The sequence below is a fragment of the Rana temporaria genome, chromosome 5 (genome assembly GCF_905171775.1).
Source record: "Rana temporaria chromosome 5, aRanTem1.1, whole genome shotgun sequence".
In the NCBI taxonomy this organism is placed as follows: domain Eukaryota; kingdom Metazoa; phylum Chordata; class Amphibia; order Anura; family Ranidae; genus Rana; species Rana temporaria.
In genome coordinates, this window is record NC_053493.1 from 297,432,530 (window position 1) to 297,455,187 (window position 22,658).

A 22,658-nucleotide genomic window follows, 5' to 3' on the forward strand; every position below is an offset into this window, starting at 1 on the left:
GGCATGTCTGGGGGAGAAGCCTCCGGTTGGGACACCATGCTGACCCACTCCAATGCCACCCTTGTACTGCAAGGCAGGACCCACAGGCCACCCTCCCGGCTGCAACAGAGAACAGGGGATCACCACCTGACCAGGCTGTAGTGCTGCTGTGTGAGCTAGAACGCTGTCCGTGCTGCGCCGTCCCTCAGGAAGTGTGCTGGAGCCGTTCGTGCCATTATTTTGTTCACTAGAGGCAAAAACCCCCTCCAAAATGGCCGCCGACATGCAAAAAACAGCATGCGGGCTACAAGAAAATGGCCGCTAATCGTCAATAAAGGCGGCCATCACCGGCAAAATGGCGGCCGAACACATTTAAAAACACACACAGTGAAAGAAACCCAGTAAAAACAGCAAACAATACAGGACCCCTGCAGGTCCCCCCCGCACACACGGCAACAATTAAAATAAAAAACACACAGCACCCCCGACAGCAGCCGCAGCCCCCCAGTCACAGGACGGAGCTCCCCAGGTGGAGACCTCACGGCCGACCACCCAGAATGCGGGGAAGGAGGGAGAGGAAGGGAGAGAGGAAAGTAGGGCGGACCCCTGATCGACCTCCCCAGGAATGCACCAGCCGAACCACCATGCCAAAGCAAGGGGATGCTACTTACCCGTCCTGCGACCACCAGCTGGAGGCATCCCAGACAGAGCCAACGTCTGCGCAGTTACGGCATGGCTGTCGGCCCGGCACACTGTGACACGGACATAGAGACCGGTCATATGTGTGCCCTGGAGCGTATAGCTCACCAGCCCCCCCTGGAGCAACGGGGCATGTCGTGGACGGCCCAGCGCATAGCTAAAGGCCGGCACACGCTTGATGGCCGAACATGGGGGGACTACAAGAATCGAGGATCCAGCCTGTCACCCAGTCGGCAGTTGATTGTAGATCCCAGGATCCAAAAATGCAGGAAAAAAATAAAATAAAAGCGAGAAAATCGCAAAAAAATCTCCAGAGCACATGGGCCCAGAAAAGCCATGTCATCTCCTTTCACTAGGCAGAAAAAAACTGGGGCTGCATGAGGCAGAGAGAGGAATGTACCCGGGGGACCCGCCCCCCTGGGAGGTACTGTGAGAAGTGTTTTTAACACCTAACGTGCTGTTTTCTGCCAAGTCAATCTCCTAAAAGGAAGGATAATACCCTAAGGTCAATTGCTGCTGTGTCCGTCCATGAACGGAAGAGAAATACATTTTGTGATATGAAGGAGGGGGAGTTGGCCTACTTTTATTGAAAGGAAAGTTCTTAGCAGTGGTTCGAACTTAATACAGTAAACAAAAGCAGAATACAGCATCCTGGCCCTTAGCCTAGTTGAATGCAGTGTCTCTCAGTCCAAAGCACAGCCGTGTTCACACTCTGCTCCTGCAGCAATTGTAGCTGTCAGGCTGGGAAGTGCAGAGACATGCCTAGTGTTGAAACAAACCTGATACTCCCTGACAATCTCACAGACTTCTGATGAGCACTCAGCCTGCTGATCTTCGATAAGCTGTGGACATGGGTGGAGGCTTCTTCCCACCCAAACCTCTTTGAAGCCTCCAGACAATGAGCTGAGAATTACAAAACCTGGCGAGAATCAAAAGCTTAGGTTTCTTCGTTCTGAACTAAACCACTGGAGCCCCTCACTCTGAATTTGTTAGAACCCTGTGTTTTCAGTCCTTCTAACACAGTGGCAGGGCTTTGCACTGTCGCATACCCCCCACTTTGTTTCAAACTGGAGGGCGAAGCATACAAGCCCTTTAATACAAGCTTGGCCACATCCAATGCAGGGCTCAGGACACTTGGCCACATTTCCTTGCCAGCTCTTCCTTCCCGGTGACATACTCCCTCTAGATGTGGGAGATTGAATCCTCTCAGCGGAAGCTCGGGGGTGTAAGGGCTTACCTTGAGTGGAGTCCATTTTGCAGAGTTGTAAGCTCACCCTTGCAGGTACACACAGCCCACAGTAATAAGGTAAGACACTACCTGGGCTGTGAGTCTGTGCACGGGGGCTAGATAGGGATTTGCCAAGGATAGTCAAAGTATAGCCGGGGTCCAGGATTCCAGAATTCAGAGTAAATGATAAACGTTGCCAGGGTCAGAAGCCGGGGGTCAGTCTTGTAGCTGAAACAAACACAGGAACCTTTGGCACAGACAGGACAATCACAGAACAATGAACTGACAAATCCCTCAGAGTGAGGCAGTGCTTTATACCCTGGTTGATTGGGTAACCTGCCTCAGCTGGACCAGGATAGACAGGTGCAGATTGCAGGGAGATCCAAAGACAGGCAATCAGCACATAGTTCAGAACCAGGCTTCGATGGACAGCAAGCAGAATACCAACTGAGGAGTGGCTCAGAGGCAAAGACCTGGAGCAGCAGCGGAGAGGTCCTGGGTTCAATTCCACTCAGAGCCGCTTGGGGCGTAACCACGCCTCGCTGTCTGTTTGGCACGGTAGCGACCGTGACAGTCCCCCCCTTAAAAACGCCCTCCGGGCGTTGGAAGGAGCTTCCTCATAGACACAGTCTGTAACGTCCAAACCACCCTCTTCACTAGAGTAGCCAAACACATCGTCCGACAGGAGAGATATGTTGCCATAGGCATCCATGCCATACACACAGTTCTCATCCAAACCATGGGGAAACAAAGCACCAACGACAGAGTCCGAAGACTTTTTCTTTTTGGACTTCGTTGCTTTTGAAGTTCTGGTAGAGGGTGCACTCACTGCTTGTAAAGCTCGTTCAAACACTACTAGATCCTGTTTACGGACCATGGTACCATTCAAGGCATATGTGCAGTCAGGGGGAAGAACTTCACTTGGGGACACCGGAACTTCAACTGGAGACGCAGGAACTGGGGACACTGGAGACACAGGAACTGGGGACACTGGAGACACAGGAACTGGGGACACTGGAGACACAGGAACTGGGGACACTGGAACATCAAGCTGCATAGCAGGCAAAGATTCTGGGGTAGCAGGAAGGGTCCCAATAGTACCCAACTGAAGAACCCTTGGCCGAGTTGGGCAGAGATATAAGGTGCCCTCTTACACCACAGTAAAAACAAAGTCCATAGCCTCTCCTCAGCTCTCTTTCTACCTTAGATAGGCTGGACCGGATGGCCCCGATCTGCATGGGTTCCTCATCCTCCAAGGTAGGCGTGTGTGCATCTACAGGAGCGTCAAGGCTTTGTGGTGTTGGAACTTCATGGCTGGGCACATACAGAGCTTCATAGCTTGGCACATACTGGGCTGGCTTGATGTCATATCTGTACTGGGGATTCCTGTCCCTGGATACCCGTAGGCCACGTGAACCGAGAGCGGACTTGGGAACACTGGTTCTCTTGGAAACAGAAATGTTAGAGTCCAGAGCAAACATGAAAGTTTCCCAGGTGTCCAAGACTGGACTCTCTTCCTGCAACAACTGATGAGCCCATGATTTGATTTGCCCTGTGAACAGGTTGATGGAAGCGCGAACCTTAACATAGTCCGTGGCATAGGTATTAGGTTTAAGAGTAAACAACAGCTCACAATCCATCTTAAAACACAAGAAGGATGCACGGCTACCATCAAATTTCTCTGGCATAACAACAAACGGCTCAGGACATGCTGGTTCCGGGGCTGGGCGTGCTGTCCCTTTAAGTAATTGAATTTCTTGCTGTATTTCCAGAAAGGTATGGCCCAGGCTGGAGACTTGCAGATCCAGGGAGGTGAGCATTTTGTACAACTCTGCGGACTCCATGTTGTGGGTCAGTTCATTATGTAAGGGCTTACCCTTGAGTGGAGTCCATTTTGCAGAGTTGTAAGCTCACCCTTGCAGGTACACACAGCCCACAGTAATAAGGTAAGACACTACCTGGGCTGTGAGTCTGTGCACGGGGGCTAGATAGGGATTTGCTAAGGATAGTCAAAGTATAGCCGGGGTCCAGGATTCCAGAATTCAGAGTAAACGATAAACGTTGCCAGGGTCAGAAGCCGGGGGGTCAGTCTTGTAGCTGAAACAAACACAGGAACCTTTGGCACAGACCGGACAATCACAGAACAATGAACTGACAAATCCCTCAGAGTGAGGAAGTGCTTTATACCCTGGTTGATTGGGTAACCTGCCTCAGCTGGACCAGGATAGACAGGTGCAGATTGCAGGGAGATCCAAAGACAGGCAAGCAGCACATAGTTCAGAACCAGGCTTCGATGGACAGCAAGCAGAATACCAACTGAGGAGTGGCTCAGAGGCAAAGACCTGGAGCAGCAGCGGAGAGGTCCTGTGTTCAATTCCACCCAGAGCCGCTTGGGGCGTAACCACGCCTCGCTGTCTGTTTGGCACGGTAGCGACCGTGACAGGGGGCTTTCCCAGATGGAACCAGCTGCTGTAGGCAACGGCATGCCTCCACCATCCATCATCATTAGAGAGAAGGTCTTCTGAGGACATCACGTGATGATCAAATGCGTTAAGAAGAACTCTCGATGTGTTATTTATAGTCCAGGTGGAACACACACAAATCGTTAGGCGGCTTCCTAAGAGACTGGACAGATTAGGTACACATAATTTTGTCGTTTTTTTGGCAACGACCTTTGCATGCGATTGTTTTACCAATAAACTAGCGGTTTTACACGCAAGAAGTTTCCTCTTCTCTCTTTCATAATTTTTGGTCCTGGTAATTTGAGCTATTGGAATATTGATTTATTTGGCAATGGAGGAGAGGACATTCACCCCAGGCATTTATCCAGTAGTATGATATGATCTTTGAATGACCACAAAGCATGGCTGACTTCTCAAATCAAACACAGAAATTATATTATAATGGACAGAGCACTTAATATTATTTATCCATACTTTTTGTGGTAGCATTAATTGTATTCTCTAATTGTTTTGTATTGCAAGCTCTGTCTAGCACAGGTGTCTGCAACCCGCGGCTCTTTTGAACCTTTGCCGCGGCTCTGGGGCACCTTTTGAGGGTAACGAGTAATCTACCTGATTACTCTTACCCTTGCGGTAACGACGTTCCCATTACTTGGGCGGCGTTACCACAATTACATCTACCGCGCGGCGTGCGGGGGGGCAGGGGGGGTCGTGTGGCCACAATCATCATGTGTGGATTGGAAGTGTCTGGGACTGGGGGGGGGGGGGGGAGAGCGGTCTAGTCTAGGGCTGGGGCCAGCCTGGGCATGTGGAGGGGGAATCTTATCTGATATTGTACAGTATTGCATTTGCTGGGGATATGGAGGTGGAATCTGACTGCACGATCCTGTATATAGCATTAAGGTAAGAAACAATATATGCAGTGTTATATTTGTTTTAAATGTCGCAATGGTTAGGCGGCTCCCAGTTTTTTCTTTCCTTCGGAAACGGGTCCAAGTGGCTCTTTATGCCTTAAAGGTTGCAGACCCCTGGTCTAGCACATAATTGGTGTTATTTGTAACTTATTTCAATTGGTTTGAGATGACTTCTGCACAGTAGGTAGGGGGTGAATTGGCATGAGTGCTAATTTTAAATTATACATACCCTTTAAGTCTGACCAAACCCAAACATGTGGATACCATTCTCATCTTGTTATAAGTGTCTTGGCATATTTTATTACCAATTCATTCTCTAAAATGGGAACATTCTCAATTTATATCGGCTAAAGATGAAGACACTTACCCGTTTTCTGTATTCATTAGCAGCTTCTAGATTATCCAAAAGTATTGTATCTCCTAACAGCATTCCAAAAACTAGAAAGAAAAAAATAATTCTACTTTTAGGTAAGCATTGTAAGTACCGGTAGTCCCAATCCATTTAAAAGCGCTGTTATCCCTAAAGCCAGGTGAAATAAATTTTATTGTGCTATGGTGTGCTATTTAATGCTTTTGCTTAACCACTTGCTGACGGCCGTACGACTATATACGGCCGCAGTGTGGTTCTAAATCTCCGGGAGGCCGTCTTTATACGGCCTCCGCTCCTCCGGGCCACTGGGGGGCGCGCGAGCGCCGCCGGCCACATCACTGAGATGCCGATGCGCGTGCCTGGCGGCCGCGATGTCCGCCAGGCACCCGCGATCGGCGGTTACAGAGACAAGGACGTGGATCTGTGTATGTAAACACACAGATCCACGTCCTGTTAGGGAGAGAGGAGACCGATCTGTGTCCCTTGTACATAGGGACACAGATCGGTCACCTCCCCCAGTCACTCCCCTTCCCCCACAGTTAGAAACACTATGTAGGGTACACATTTAACCCCTCCCTCACTCCCTAGTGTTAACCCCTTCAATGCCAGTCACATTTATACAGTAATTAGTGCATATTTATAGCACTGATCGCAGTATAAATGTGAATGGTGTCAAAAGTGTCCGATGTGTCCGCCATAATGTCACAGTTCGCCGATCGCCGCCATTACTAATAAAAAAAAAATAATAAAAAATATTAACTCTGTCCCCTATTTTGTAGGCGCTATAACTTTTGCGCAATTTTGCTTATTGCGATTTTTTTTTAAAAAAATATGTAGAAGAATACGTATCGGCCTAGACTGAGAAAAAAAATTTGGGCTATTTATTATAGCAACAAGTAAAAAATATTTTTTTTTTCAAAAATTGTCGCTCTTTGTTTGTTTATAGCACAAAAAATTAAAACCACAGAGGTGATCAAATACCACCAAAAGAAAGCTCTATTTGTGGGAAAAAAAGGACGTCAATTTTGTTTGGGAGCCACGTCGCACGACCGCGCAATTGTCAGTTAAAACGACGCAGTGCCGTAAGCTGAAATTTCACCTGGGCATTAAGGGGGTGTTTGTGCCCAGTAAGCAAGTGGTTAAAGGGGTTGTAAAGGATATTTTTTTCCCCCTAAATAGCTTTCTTTACCTTAGTGCAGTCCTCCTTCACTTACCTCATCCTTCGATTTTGCTTTTAAATGTCCTTATTTCTTCTGAGAAATGCTCACTTCCTGTTCTTCTGTCTGTAATGCAAGGCTTTCTCCCTGGTGTGGAGAAAGCCTCTTGAGGGGGGTGGGGGCGAGCAGGCAAGTCAGGACACTCTCTACTTTGCAGATAGAGAAAGGAGCTGTGTGTTAGTGGGCATCCTGGCACTCCTGCTCGCCCCCTCCCCCCTCAAGAGGCTTTCTTCACACCAGGAGGAAAGCCTCGCATTACGGTGGTGAGTTACAGACAGAAGAACAGGAAGTGAGTATTTCTCAGAAGAAATAAGGACATTTAAAAGCAAAATCGAAGGATGAGGTAAGTGAAGGAGGACTGCACTAAGGTAAAGGAAGCTATTTAAGGAAAAAATATTTTTTCCTTTACAACCCCCTTTAAATTGTCAAACTAGGGGGAGCTACAGGCCATTTCCTAATTTGCATAAACAGTAGTATATACAAAGCAATGATCAGTGCCCAAGTATTACCCAAAGGTTTATTTGAAATTAGGAATGTTTGTGCACATTTCAAGATATGAACATGACATCATTCTGTGTGTACAGTTTAACATGCAATGGTCTAAAAACACAATGTGACTGAACCAAAACATTTATTCTATGTGGAGAAATACATCAAAGCACAATCATTAAAAGCAATAATCATATGAATTAAGATCATTGAAAATTACTGTGCAATATCAGTTCTATGTAGTTGTCACTTGGTGAATTAACTGTTCAGTAAGCTTAACAGGCCCATTAGGAATGACCTCAATTCTAACAGCAGGTATCCTGGTCCATCATCTCATAATACAAACATCAAAATACTGCTACAATTTTTTAAGATAGAACTGCCGAAAAAGAGCATGTACAAACTATAAAGTGAGTAAATATTGTATGCTATAAAAAAAAAAACTCAATCCCACTCAGCTGTGTAGAAATTACAAATATATTAAATAATTAAAAGTTTATTACAGCTCTATAATGTACCATTATACAAACATAATAAACAATAATCAACAATTTCATAATCTTAGACAGGCCATACAGGGTTCCAATGGGCAGGCTGAATATACCAAGTTGATCGATTGATCAACTTGGGTACAACCAGCATACCAGGTTTTACCTGTGATTATTACTAGCGGTTATAGCAGCCGCTAGCAATAATCACTGGCTTCAATGGCCAGGCAGGACGGATTCCCACATCAATACTGTCTGTCTTGTCTACTTGTGGTTGCAGGAAAGAAATTTGCTCCGTGTATGGCTGGACTTATACTTCTAATCAGTGACAAATATTCAGTGCATAAATCTATAGTATCCAATCTGCTTTAAAGAACTGTGCCAAAAACTGTATACAAAAATGTGTAGTCCAAGAAAAAGTCTCTTAACCACTTCCAGCCCAATCGTGTCATAGGACGTCTGAATTTCAGTGGGGACATCGGAATGATGCCTGTAGCTGCAGGCATCATTCAGTCATCATCTATTAGAGCCGGCGATTCTATGCACAGTAAGAACAATCATAGCAGCAGTTCAGCCGCTTGATCTGTCTCTCAGGTGGGTGGAGGGGATATCCCCCCTCCCTTCGATTCTTCTCTGGGCTCGCCCGGGCCATCGGTGACCCAGAGAAAAAATCCACCGATGCCAGACGATCATAGAGATTTCCGGTAACCAGATTTCCAGTAACCATTTCTATGACCGTCGGAGGCTCGAGTGCATTGTTATGACGTCACGTCCGGCGAAAGTAAACAAAGCTGGAAAGAAAGAGATCGGTCATTTTTTTATCTCAATATTTCCAGCCTGGAGGAGAGATGTGGGGTCTTAGACCCCACATCTCTCTATAAAGGGGACCTGTCACGCACCATTCCTATTACAAGGGATGTTTACATTCCTTGTAATAGGAATAAAAGCGATCAAAAAATAAATAAATATTTATAAAGAGAAAGTGTAAAAATAAAATGAAAAATTTTAGGCGCCCCATCCCACACGCAAGTCCCGCCCACATATGTGAACGCCGTTCAAATCACACATGTGAGGTATCACCGCATGCATTAGAGTGAGAGCAACAATCCTAGCACTAGACTGCCTCTGTAACTCTAAACATGCAAACTGTAGAATTCTTTAAACGTTGCATATGGAGATTTATATGGGTGAAAGTTTGTCACCATTCAACGAGCGGGCATAATTTTGAAGCAATCTAAGGTGAGTATTTCATAATGAGCATAGCATACTAGCTCATTATGCCTTTGTCTTGCAGGTGTTGTTTTTTTGTAGGTTTACAAACCACTTTAAGTGGTTAATCGCCACTGGGGTTTTTATTTATTGCTAAGCAAACAAAAGGCAGAACATTTTGAAAAAATAAATAAAACTTTTTTCTCCTTCATTGATGAGGCTGCACTGATGGGCACCAATAGGCTGTCCTGATGGACACTGATGAGGCAGCATTTGCGGACACTGATGAGGTGGCACTGCTGGGTAACACTGATAGGTGGCACAGATAGGTGACACTGATTGGCAGCACTGGTGGGCATTGATAGGTGGCACCGCATAGCAGCAGTGGGTGTGGAGTGTGCAGGACCGATGTGCCGTTTATCATTGGCTGACAGCTGATCACGTGGTAAGGTGTCGGGGATCAGCCCTTTACGCCAATCTGTGATCAGCCAGGTCTCATTGAATTGCTGATCACAGAGCGAGCCCCGCAGGTAGCTCTTGCACGGGAGGATGTACATTGACACCCTCCCGGCAATTTAGGCCGTCTTTCGGCTATCACGTGGGCGGGAAGAGTTTAAGAAAATACATTTTCATTTCCCTTCTTTTTTCAAAAATCTATTATACACCTTTGGTTGTTTATCCCTTTCATGCCTATGCCTATGTATGACATTTGGTGTTTACAAGTTAAAATCCATATTTTTGGCTCGAAAATTACTTAGAACCCCCAAACATTATATATATATTTTTAGCAGAGAATCTAGAGAATAAAATGGCGATTGTTGCAATATTTTATGTCATACGGTATTTGTGCGGCGGTGTTTTAAACACAACTTTTTGGGAAAAATTTACTTTCATGAATTTTAAAAAAATGAAAAAGTAAAATTAGCCCAATTTTTTTGCATAATGTGAAAGATGATGTTATGCCGAGTAAATAGATACCAAGCATGACACGCTTTATAATTGCACGCACTCGTGGAATGGCGACAAACTACGTTAACTAAAAATCTCCATAGGCGACGCTTTAAACTTTTTTTACGGTTGCCAGGTTAGAGTTACAGAGTAGGCCTAGTGCTATAATTATTGCTCTCGCTCTTACGATACCTCACATGTGTTATTTGAACACCGTTTTCATATGCGGGCGCGACTTCCGTATGCGCTTTCTTTGCTGCGCAAGCTCGCGGGGAGGGGGGCGCTTTAAAAAAATTTTTTTTTGTTTTCTTATTTATTTATTTATTTTTTCTAATATTAAATTTTTTTTTTTTACATTTTGATCACTTTTATTGCTGTCACAAGGAATGTAAACATCCCTTGTGACAGCAATAGGTCGTGACAGGTACTCTTTATGGAGGGATCGGGGGTCTAAAAGACCTCCGAGCCCTCCTTTGCACTTCAAAGTATTCAGATCGCCGAAAACGGCAATTCTGAATACTGTGTACTTTTTTAAATCCGGCGCCATTGGCATCTGAGAAACCCGGAAGTGACGTCATGACGCCGCTTCCGTGGTTTCAATGCGGACACTGAATCAAAGCCGTTTACGGCTTTGTTTCAGAGCGCGCCGAGACGCTGGAGGCGCCGGATCGTGGATCGGGTCTCCCGGTGGGACGGGAGGCCCGGTCAGAGAGGCGAGAGGCGGCGGGAGGGGGGGGGGTGTCCCCTCCCGCTCCTCCGGCATAACAACCGAGCGGCTTTTAGCCGCATCGGTTGTTATGTTTGGAAAGCCGATCGCCCGCTCTGAACAACGGTACCGGGATGATGCCTGCGGCTGCAGGCATCATCCCGGTATAACCCCTGAAAGCCGAGGACGCATATATGCGTTCCGTCGGCGTGAAAGGGTTATTTAGCATAAGCACAAGCTTTGTAGTCAGAGGTGTGATTGATTTTTAATAGGTTGATTTTAGTGCAACTTGTTGTGTTTTAATAACCATACAGGTTAGCTTTTATATTTAGTAGAAATTTTGAAAAATGTGCTGTGTTTTTATTTGCTAATAGTGATTTTAGTGCATTTTTTGCGAAAATATTGTTTTGATAAACATTTGCGCAAATATCGTTGTCCCCTAAAAATCAGTAGTGCCTTATTTTTATTCTGCTGGTCATGTGGTTTTAGATAATATATGGTTTGTGGGGTCTTTTACAAACTCTGAAAGCTGTAAGGGAAAATTTGAAAAAAAGGGATTTTTAATACAGCTTACCTGTAAAATCCTTTTCTTGGAGTACATCACGGGACACAGAGCAGCATATTCATTACTATGTGGGTTATATGGAGTACCTTCAGGTGTTGACACTGGCAATCTCAAACAGGAAATGCCCCTCCCTATATAACCCCCTCCCATAGGAGGAGTACCTCAGTTTTGTAGCAAGCAGTATGCCTCCCAAAATGGTCCCCAAAAAGAGGGGTGGGAGCTCTGTGTCCCGTGATGTACTCCAAGAAAAGGATTTTACAGGTAAGCTGTATTAAAAATCCCTTTTTCTTTATCGTACATCACGGGACACAGAGCAGCATATTCATTACTATGTGGGATGTCCCAAAGCTATGCTCACAATGAGGGGAGGGAGAACATCTCCAAGACAAAAGGATTTAATTTAGAGAAATACTCAAATCATAATAAATCCAACTTAGTTGAGAAAAATAATCTTAAATTTTAAATTTAACTCAAAAAAGAGGAGCCCCCGGAATCCGAGGGTCTCAAACTGCAGCCTGCAGCACTGCCTGCCCAAAGGCTGTATCAGTATTCCTTCTTACGTCCAACTGGTAGAATTTTGTAAACGTGTGGACAGAAGACCAGGTTGCCGCCTTGCAAACTTGAGCCATAGAGATCTGGTGATGTGCTGCCCAGGAGGCGCCCATGGCCCTAGTAGAATGAGCCTTTAATGATACTGGAGGAGGCAACCCTTTCAAGCCGTAGGCCTGAGTGATTAATTGCTTAATCCACCTAGAAATGGTGGACTTTGCAGCTGCCTGCCCCTTCTTGGGCCCATCCGGTAATATGAACAGCACATCTGTTTTCCGGATCTTCTTTGTAGCTTTAAGATAGGCCTTCATGGCCCTGACGATATCCAAGGTATGCAGCAACCCTTCCTTTCTGGAAGTAGGTTTAGGGAAGAAGGATGGTAATACCAAATCCTGGTTCAAATGAAAACTGGATATAACCTTCGGTAGGAAGGAAGGATGAGGGCGGAGAACGACCCTGTCCTTGTGAAAAATAAGATATGGTTCCTTACAGGATAAGGCCGCCAGTTCCGATACTCTTCTTGCGGAAACTATGGCGACCAAAAATACTAACTTCCTTGTCAGTAAAACCAAAGGAATTTCAGCCAACGGCTCAAACGGTTGTTTCTGTAAACTTGACAGAACAAGGTTTAAATCCCACGGGCAAAGCGGGGATTTAACTGGAGGTTTAATACGTAAGACCCCTTGAAGGAAGGTCTTAACCAGCGAGTGGGTGGCCAGCGGCCGCTGAAACCACACTGACAGAGCAGAAATCTGTCCTTTGATTGTGCTTAATGCCAATCCTTTATCCACTCCTAGCTGGAGAAAACTTAAAACTCTATCAATGGTGAATTTGCGAGAAAGCCATCGCTTGGACTCACACCAGCCTACATAGGCCTTCCAGACCCTGTAATAAATCACCCTAGAGACCGGTTTCCTGGCTCTGATTAGGGTAGAGATTACTTTCTGAGACAGACCTCTACCCCTGAGAATCAGGGATTCAGCTTCCAGGCCGTCAAATTTAGATGCCGTAAGGCAGGGTGGAGGATCGGACCTTGCGATAGCAGGTCTGGCCGTAGAGGAAGAGTCCAAGGGTCTCCCACTACCATCCTTAAGATTAGTGAGTACCATGCCCTTCTGGGCCATGCTGGAGCTACCAGGATGACTGGTATGTGCTCCACCCGGATCCTGCGCAGCAGGCGGGGTAGTAACTGGAGCGGGGGAAACGCATAAAGAAGTTTGAACTGATGCCAAGGGCAAACCAGAGCATCGGTTCCGCAGGCCATCAGATCCCTTGAGCGGGACATGAACCTGTCTAGCTTCTTGTTGAGTCTCGATGCCATGATATCCACGTCCGGCACTCCCCCTTTTTGGCAGAGTGCTTGAAAGGTTTGTGGATGCAGAGACCATTCCCCCGGCAATAGAGTCTGGCGGCTTAAGAAGTCCGCCTGAAAGTTGTCCACTCCGGGAATGAATATTGCCGATATGCAGGGCACATGAGCCTCTGCCCCTAGGAGAATCAAGCTCACTTCTCTCTGAGCGGCCTGACTCCTGGTTCCCCCTTGGTGATTTATGTATGCCACTGCCGTGGCATTGTCTGATTGAACTCTCACCGGGAACCCCTGCAATTTCGACGTCCAAGCCCTGAGGGCTAGTCGAACCGCTCTGAGCTCCAAGATGTTGATGGGTAAAAGCTTCTCTGGCCTTGCCCAAATACCTTGGCGAGTGGAACCATCCACAATCGCTCCCCAGCCCGTCAGGCTGGCGTCTGTGGTCACTATCTTCCAAGCCACTGGGTTGAAAGACTTTCCCTTCAGTAGATTCTGAGGGTCTAACCACCAACACAGACTTTGCCGGACTCTTGATGAGAGTGGCAACGGGATATCCAAGGCCTGTGGCCTTCTGCTCCATGCTGACAGGATGGCTGCCTGCAGGATGCGAGTGTGGCTCTGGGCGTATGGCACCGCCTCGAATGTAGCCCCCATCTTGCCTAGTAGTCTCATACATAGGCGAATAGTCGGTTCCTTCTTGCTTAGAACCAGTAGGATTAATTCCTTGATGGCTTTGACCTTCCTCAGAGGTAGGAACACCCTTTGTTGTTCTGTGTCTAATCTCATGCCGAGATATTCCAACTGCCTTGTGGGCTGGAATGCTGACTTTTCTCGATTTAGGACCCAGCCGAACCTCTCGAGGTATTGGACCGTGAGGGCCACTGCTCGCTCCAAGCCGGGAGACGAGTGGTCTATGACTAGGAGGTCGTCCAGGTATGCTAGGATCGTGACCCCTTGGATCCTTAGCTTGGCTAGGATTGGAGCTAGAACCTTCGTGAACACCCGGGGGGCCGTAGCCTCCATTAGGTTGGAGTAGAAACCCAGCCCCTGTTCCAGGACTGGTACCTCTACTATTACTCCCTGGGAAAGTAGATGATCTAGAGCCGATCTTAATGCGGCTCCTTTCTCCAGATCGTTTGGAATCCTCGACTCCTGGAAATGAGGAGGAGGAAACCTTAGGAACTCTAGCTTGTAGCCTGTGGCCCCGGAAGACCGTACCCACTCGTCGGGAATGCTGGCTTCCCAAATCTCCGAAAAGAGTCGCAGCCTTCCCCCCACCTTCGTGGGTGGGGGCGCCCCTTCATGAGGTAGACTTGGGGGCTGGTTTTGCTGGCTTGCGAAACCACTGCCTCTTGCCTCTAACAGCCTGTCCTTCTGATCTGCTGTTGAAGCCGAAGTTTGCTCTTGCAGGAGGCCGTCGATACTGCTTGGCATTAGAGGGCCCCTGCCCAGGGGAGGACTGTCGTTTAAACGCAGGCCCCTGAACCTTCTTCTTAGTTGGCAAGAGTGTACTCTTGCCGCTTGAAATGGTCTGAATGTATTTATCTAGGTCCTCTCCGAAGAGCCGTCCTCCATGGAAGGGGAACCCTACCAGGAGCTTCTTGCATGGGGGCTCAGCCTCCCAGCCTTTCAACCATAAGAGTCTTCTCATATGGATAAGGGATAACGATAAACGTGACGCTTGCTGGATGGAATCCTTGATTGCGTCTACCGTAAAACATATGGCCTTAGGGACATCCGAAAATTCTTCTGCCTGCTCGGCAGGAATAAGTTCAAGCATTTGCTTAAATTGATCTGATAAAGCTTGAGCGACTCCAATCGCAGCCACGGCTGGCTGTACTACTGCCCCTGCAGAAGTGAAGGAGTTCTTAAGTAGTGCTTCCAAGCGCTTATCAACTGGATCTTTGAAAACCTGTACGTTCTCTACAGGGCATGTTAACGATTTGTTAACACATGAGATGGCTGCGTCTACTGCAGGAGAAGCCCATCTCTTGGAAAACTTTTCTTCCATAGGATATAAGACAGAAAATTTCTTAGGTGGTAAGAACACCTTGTCTGGTTTGTTCCACTCTTGGAACAAGACTCCCTCCAATAGAGGATGGATCGGAAACACAGCACTGCTTTGAGGCGCCCTCAGTGAGCCCAAAGCTGAAATCGTCGATACCTGGAGATCTGGTACAGGCAGGTTGAATGCCTTATGGACCAAGTCCGTCAAGCCTTGAATCCACCAGCTCTCCCTCAGGGAGACTGCCCCAGACTCCTCTGTATCCGGATCTTCGATCCCTGAACCTACTTGGTCTTTGTCCAAGAGGTCGTCCAATTCCCCAGAGGAAAGGACCTCCTCTTCCGAGGGTCCGCGCACGGGTGACGGAGATCTATTCCGCTTACTACCCCGCATAGCTGCGGCTATCATTTCTCCCATGCTTCTCCGCATCTCATTTAAAGAGGTGAGCAACACCTCCTCCGTGACCATCTTAGGGTTGGGTTGACTCGCGTCAGCTCCAGCCCCAGATCCCGATGGCCCAAAGGCTCCCTGTGGGGAAAGCAGCGGCATAGCTCTGTCCGAGACCTCAGACTCTGTGGGGGAATCCCCACCTTTTGTACCCTCTGGCATGTTCTTTGATGCCATGGTACAATACCGAGGCACACCTGCTACTTATTGGTACCTGGGACTTATAAATAGTTAAATGCCCAAACACCTGTTTGGGGAATAAAAAATGTTTCCTCTACCCCAGATGACACTTTTTTTTTTTTTTTTTTTTCAATCTAGGCAAGAAAAAACATTCTATCCCCCTGAGTAGTATTGCCAAAGAAAAGACTATGAGATGGAAAAGAAAAAACAGCCTATTCCTAGGCTAAACCACAATCTTCTGAAGACTGTAGTATTCTTTCTGGCCACTGTGTGTCCTCAGCGCCCCGTGCTTCACTCCAGTCCTTCCTCCCTCAAGCCAAAGTATTGAATGAGCTGTGGCACTAAGGAAGGGCCGCCCCCTTCCTTAAACCACTGACCCGCCCTTCCCCCCCAGCTAAAACGGCGCCAAATGCGCCTATAACACGTGCACGCGCACCGCGCGCGCGCCCGCCGACGGGGGGGGGGGTTGGGAGGAAGGGCCTCTCTGTTCCTGCAGCCGCAGGCCTGGAACACACGAGGAGGTCAGCGTTTTTTGCCTGCCTTGCAGGCATGAGGAAGAGGACTGGATAGAGCATCGCCTGGAGGCTTGCAGGTAAGCATAGCTCTCTGAACACACATACATTTGTACACAAAAGGCCCCACTCACAGCTTTTCCAACACTACCAGGGAGGTCACTTTTTATGGGGAATGATAACATATAGAGCCATCCTATCTTCATGATATGTGACTGGTTTGCCAGATGCAATGCATAACCTTAGGCATGTCCCCTGTGACCTCCCAGAAAAAACTTGCTAAGAGCCAAGTTCCGCAAGTTTTTCCCCTTACTTACCTGCTCCATGCCGCAGGACTTTGCCAAGCAAGAGGCCCAATCTTCCCCCATCTCCGTGGGGATGTCTAGACCTTCAGGCCCTGGGAACCTTCTTCTTCCATGAAGGATCCACTGTCCTGGACCCATACAGCACCCTGGCAAACAGAAAACATTAGGCGCCCAAAGGTTTTCTAAGTTCTGGGCCCAGGGTCCAGCTCTCTTAAAAAGAAAGCATTATGGGCTATACCCCAAGGGTTTGGGGTCCGGTTACTGACCACTTTAGCGCTCAGGCTTTTTTGGACAGAACCGGTAGCTCACCTAATCCCAAGGATGCGGAGGCAAGCTAAACCATGACTAACACCTAAGACACTGGCGTAAAAACTGAGGTACTCCTCCTATGGGAGGGGGTTATATAGGGAGGGGCATTTCCTGTTTGAGATTGCCAGTGTCAACACCTGAAGGTACTCCATATAACCCACATAGTAATGAATATGCTGCTCTGTGTCCCGTGATGTACGATAAAGAAAATGGTCCGGTTAACCCAGTTTAAAAGTGGAGCGTAGGGTCTGGCAGCAAAAAGGTTAAACTATTACCCCGCAGGGGGCTTGTGAGTGGAGCACATACTGTATTGTTTCTGTTACCAGCATTAGCATATTGCGCTAATGTTCTATTATTTTTGTTTTCTCAGAGTGCCGTGAGATCTGAGCCATTGTCTGAACTTTTGACACACAGAACCTTGCACCCTTCCATTTATGAGCGTATGTGGAGCAGTGTTTACTGCAAGCCAGGAACCATCTGCAGTGATTGATTCATGTTATACATCAGCTCGTATATACCTGCACTGTGGACAATAATTTATTCTCTGATTCTAATATGCACCTTTAGTTGTTTATTTAGCACGAGCACAAGCTTTGTAGTCAGAGGTGTGATTGATTTTTAATAGGTTTATTTTAGCAAAACTATACTTTTTTTATCATATTTGTCTAGTGATTGTAACACAATTATCTTAGTTTGCAGCTTTTATCATTTGATCATCTAATTATATTTGGCACACTTGTTATGTGGGTTTATTTTTTGATATCTATATCAGCACTTTAGTCACTTTATTTAATACATAAGTATTTGTAAATTTGAAATTGCGCTTTTTGGCGATATGGTGAAAATCATACGCAAAAATGTAAATATCGAAATTTCCCCAAAAATCTGGAGGTTTTTATTTCTCACTTACAGCTTTCAGAGGTTGTAAAAGACCCCAAACCTTTTCAAAAAGCATAGGACCAGTAGGATAAAAAAAGGTACTACTGATTTTTAAGTCCCCACAATATATGCACAAATGTTTACCAAAGCAATATTTTTGCTAAAAATACACTAACATTATTATTACCAGATACAAGTACAGCCGATTTTTACGAAATTCCTGCTAAATTCCTACTAAATATAAAAGATTAACCTATATTTAGTTAATAAATAAAAAATTTTTTTTTTTAAATTGCACCTTTTTGCCAAATGATGAAAATTAAATGTACACAAAACTAAAATAACCAAAATTCGCCAGAAATGTGGAGGTTTTAATTTTTCATGTACAGCTTTCAGAGTTTGTAAAATACCCCCAAACTATATACTGTATCCTCTAAAAGCATAGGACCAGTAGAATAAAAGTAAGGTGCTATTGATTTTTATGGCACATTGATATTTGCGCAAATGTTGATCAAAACAATATTTTTTCTAAAAATACAATAAAATCATTATTAGCAGATAAAAACAAACACATTTTACAAAATCCCTACTAAATATAAAAGCTTAACCTGTATTGAGTTAATTAATAACAAATATTTGTAAATTTTAAATTGCGCCTTTTTGAGAAATGGTGAAAATTAGGACGTATGCAAAAATGTCTCTAAAAATCCCTAAGTTTTAACTTATGACATGCAGCTTTCAGAGTTTGTAAAAGACCACCTCAACCCATGTATTTTTAAAAGCACATGGCCAGTAGAATATAAAGAAGGTGCTACTGGTTTTTAAGGCCCCGTGATATTTACGCAAATGTTTATCAAAATAATATATTTGCTAAAAATACACTAAAATCATTGTTAGCAGATTCATACATGGCAACAATTACAAAACTGTATTAAGTTAATAAAGAACAAATATTTGTACATTTTAAATTGCACCTTTTGTCAAATGGTAATGTAAATAAAAACTATTTACTCTAAAAAGCTGGAGGTTATTTTTCCATTACAGCTTTCAGAATTTGTAAAATTCAACCCCTCAAACCATAGATTTTCTGTAAGCACTTGACCTATAGAATAAAAAAAAAATGTGCTACTAATTTATTTTTAAGGTCCTGCAATAACTGCACAAAGGGTTATCAAATCGCTATTTTCACTAAAAATATACTATAATCATTATTAGTGCACACAAACACAACATAACTTACAACATTCCGGCTAAATTGCTACTAAGGCATTTTTCACATGTGGCATACTAAAAAGTGTATGCCCTTGGATGGCCTTGTTTACCTGCACAAGGATGTACATGCATCCCCGTTGCAGGCAGTCTCATTTATGTCAATTGGGATGCAATGGCTGCACAGGCATAGCTGCTGCTCCCAATCTGGCATCAGTGTGGGTGTGGAACTTCCTGTTCCTCCTCAGTAAGCTGTTCTGGCTGACTAACCACCGCTCGGATGACGGTGGCAGGCTTACTAAGGAGAAACAGGAAACAACGCTTGCAGGGAACGGAACCCGGCACACAGTACATCAGGCGGAGTACACAGCCCGCAGACACAGCAGGAGAACATCGCAGGATCCTCTGGTGGACAAGGTAAGTTACCCAGGATAATGTGATGCAATCTCAAGTGTGGTTCAGGGTTACTGCTTTTGGTAATGAAAATTCACCCCGAGCCCAACTCGGGATTACCACCAGGGGAGTTAAATATAGTTGAAACACTCAGAACAGCTGCACCATTTATACAGTGATCTTACATGAATATAAATAACAATTTAGAGGAAGGGTGCGCTCATTCCACAATACTGTGACATGTGTGAACAACCAAAAAGTGATATGTAATAAATACTGAATAATTCATGTGATTGTCCCACTTAATGATGATTCTAATTTTATATTTTTATTTCTTCTTTAAACTTTGTGCTTCATTATGTGCCTCCTCACAAGAAAACTTCAGTGATAAATACTACAACCTCCACCACCAGGTGAATTGCCCGCTCACCTTAGGAAGTGACCCCACTGGGTCTAATCATGCCTTTTAGCTGGTATATCTTTGGTGTTCCTGGTGGGGAAACGCCACTGCATTTGGTCTCTTTAAATCTCCTTCGATGTTTGGGAGGAGAGGAAGCGAAAGTAGTACTGCTGCACTCGTACCTTTAAGGAGGGGTAGCTCCCCTTAAGTCCACCTGCCCCTATCTATCCATTAAAATGCATGTGCCTCCACTGTGGGGATGCTCATTGTTTAGTTTTAGGACCACAGATTACAGGGTGGCTTGGCGCGGCTCTGTGGCTCACGCATGCGTTTGCAAATGCGTGTGGACAAAACCCCTGTTTTAACGCATACTTTTTAGACAGGTTAATTGGTTGTTCAGCAAGCTGGTCGGTAAGTAGGCTTGGTTTTTCCTTGGGCATTCCCCAGGTTTTGTTATTATCTGCTTTAGCCTTCCAATGCTACTTACTGCAATTGCCAGCAATAGATGGGGCGGTGGACACGTTTATGTTTCACCTGTGGTGCTTATATTGGTCCAGCAGTGCACCAACACCTTTGCAGCCATTGTGCTACATGCTGGGTGTTTGGTGTGCTCCTGTACCTTTAAGGAGGAGTGGCTCCCCTTCAGTCCACCTGCCCCTATCTATCCATTAAAATGCATGTGCCTCCACTGTGGGGACGCTCATTGTTTAGTGTTAGGACCACAGATTACAGGGTGCCTTGGCGCAGCTCTGTGGCTCACGCATGCGTTTGCAAATGCATGCGGACAAAACCCCTGTTTTTAACGCATACTGTTAGACAGGTTAATTGGTTGTTCTGCAAGCTGGTCGGTAAGTAGGCTTGGTTTTTCCCTGGGCATTCCCCAGGTTTTGTTGTTACTCGGGCATACCACTGTATCAAGATAGGACTCAGGTAATGGGAAAAATAGCGGACTGAGGCTATTGTGGACTTTCATGGTACCGTACAAATGCTTGACATACACAAGGCTTAATTGAAGCAACTATTCAATACCAGAAGGACCCTGCCACTCCAGAGAATTAGTCTTTTCATTGAAGGAGATTTAAAGAGACCAAATGCAGTGGCGTTTCCCTGCCAGCTAAAAGACATGATTTGACCCAGTGGTGTCGCTTCCTAAGGTGAGCGCACAATTCACCTGGTGGTGGTGGTATTTATCCCTGAAGTTTTCCAGTGAGGAGGCACTCAAAGTTTAAAGAAGGATTCTAATTTTATATTTATTATTACGTGGGACAATCACAAATAATTATTCGGTATTTATGACATGTCACTTTTTGGTTGTTCACGCATGAATTATTGAAGTTGTATTAAATTTATTGTCATAGCATTGTGGAATGAGCGCACCATTCCTCTAAATTGTTATCAGTGTACACAGGAGCAGCAGAGGATCAGAGATGCGGGGGGGGGGGGGGGTGTTTTGATTCCCTCTAAGCCTCTGCAGCACCTGAACCCAGCAGGAGCGGCAGAGGAGGGAAGCCGGCTTCTCTAGAGTAGAGGTGCAGGGGATGGGGTTTGTGGGGTCACATGATCACTGAAGCCACCATGAGCTTATAGCAGGAGAAATGAGGTCCGTACTGAGTAAAGACCTGGCCAGCTGGAAGCAGTGATGTAGGTCCGTAAGCCGTATGGACTGTGCAGTGAAAGGATTAGAGGAGAATTTGCACCTGCACATTTGGACTGACATTTATTAAAGCGGTCAAAACTGAGAGGTGAATTTATTACCTTTTGGGGTATTTGATGGAAGAGATCTAGCACACTTGTGAAAAAAAACAGACTTTTGGATAATGTTTTACGTGGAGAATTTTACTGATATTGCCATCTGAGATCCAAAAGAGACTTTATTCCTTGGATTGCACATATCATTTATGTGAACACTAGAATTTTTGACACAGTTCTTTATAGTGAGTACTATTATTGAAGGTTTTTGATTATTTTATATGTATTTATCATGTACAAACTATGATATGAGTAGAGAACTCACAGACCTCCAAAATGAATGACAAAAATTTGTTCAATACTATGACATAATGCAGTAAAAAAGTGTTACATAACCTTTTTGACACTCTTCTTTGCGGTCAGGGAATACCAAGAGATCTCTAGCGAACACTGGATTTCCTGTTGAATTGAATTGTTTCTTTCCATTAACCATGTGTGGCAAAGGCCTTGAAATCAAAACACAATAACAGATTTATTTCTAAATTGCAGCATGTAACAAAAAAACAAACAAAAAAACGCATTTTCTATAGCAAGCACAGTAATGATAAGAGACGGTAGCAATAAGGATAAAAATAATAACAACAAGCAATGTCAACCTCAAAATTGTTCACTAAAAAACATGCTATTTTGTTTACCTGATTTTGATGGCTTGCTGCTAACAATATAGCTTAAAATAGATATGTGGAGGTGCGCATATGGACGCGGGGATGGACGCCTGAGCCGTAAACTCTGCTCCAGGCTGTCACCGCGGCACCCGTTTTGAGGTACACAGCCGCCCCAGAAAATTTTTAAAAGCACGGGCTAACTCCTCATAGAAGCGGGCACACTCTCACACAGCCTGGTCCGCGCTGAACCGAGGCTTTTAAGCCATATTAGAGCGCTGAAGACCCGTAAGGTAAATCCAAGATGGCCACCGCACCGCTGCTTCAGGCACCAGCACACAGCCTGACTGAACAGAAGATCAGGTCAGAGCCATCCCTCTTTCATCCTCAAATTATCACAGATTCAGTGGGAATGCATCCACAGATATGCTCCCTGTCCTCTGCCCCTGGGGATTCCTTAAAAAAACTGTTGGTGTCTGAATTAACCCCTTCATCTATGGGAATAGCTACACCATTACAGAAAAGTGTCCTAACCC

The 22,658-nt window shown here is 45.5% G+C and overlaps 1 protein-coding gene across 1 annotated transcript in view; it reads right to left on the bottom strand.

Moving 5' to 3' along the window:
- SMCHD1 (structural maintenance of chromosomes flexible hinge domain containing 1) overlaps window positions 1-22,658 on the bottom strand; it is a 504,574-nt gene that overhangs the window by 74,203 nt on the left and 407,713 nt on the right. Inside the window, exons 43-44 of the mRNA XM_040354031.1 lie at window positions 21,857-21,966; window positions 5,650-5,720 (exon numbers count right to left, since the gene is read on the bottom strand). Coding sequence (XP_040209965.1) covers window positions 5,650-5,720; window positions 21,857-21,966 — 181 coding nt within the window. The remainder of the gene's footprint in view (window positions 1-5,649; window positions 5,721-21,856; window positions 21,967-22,658) is intronic.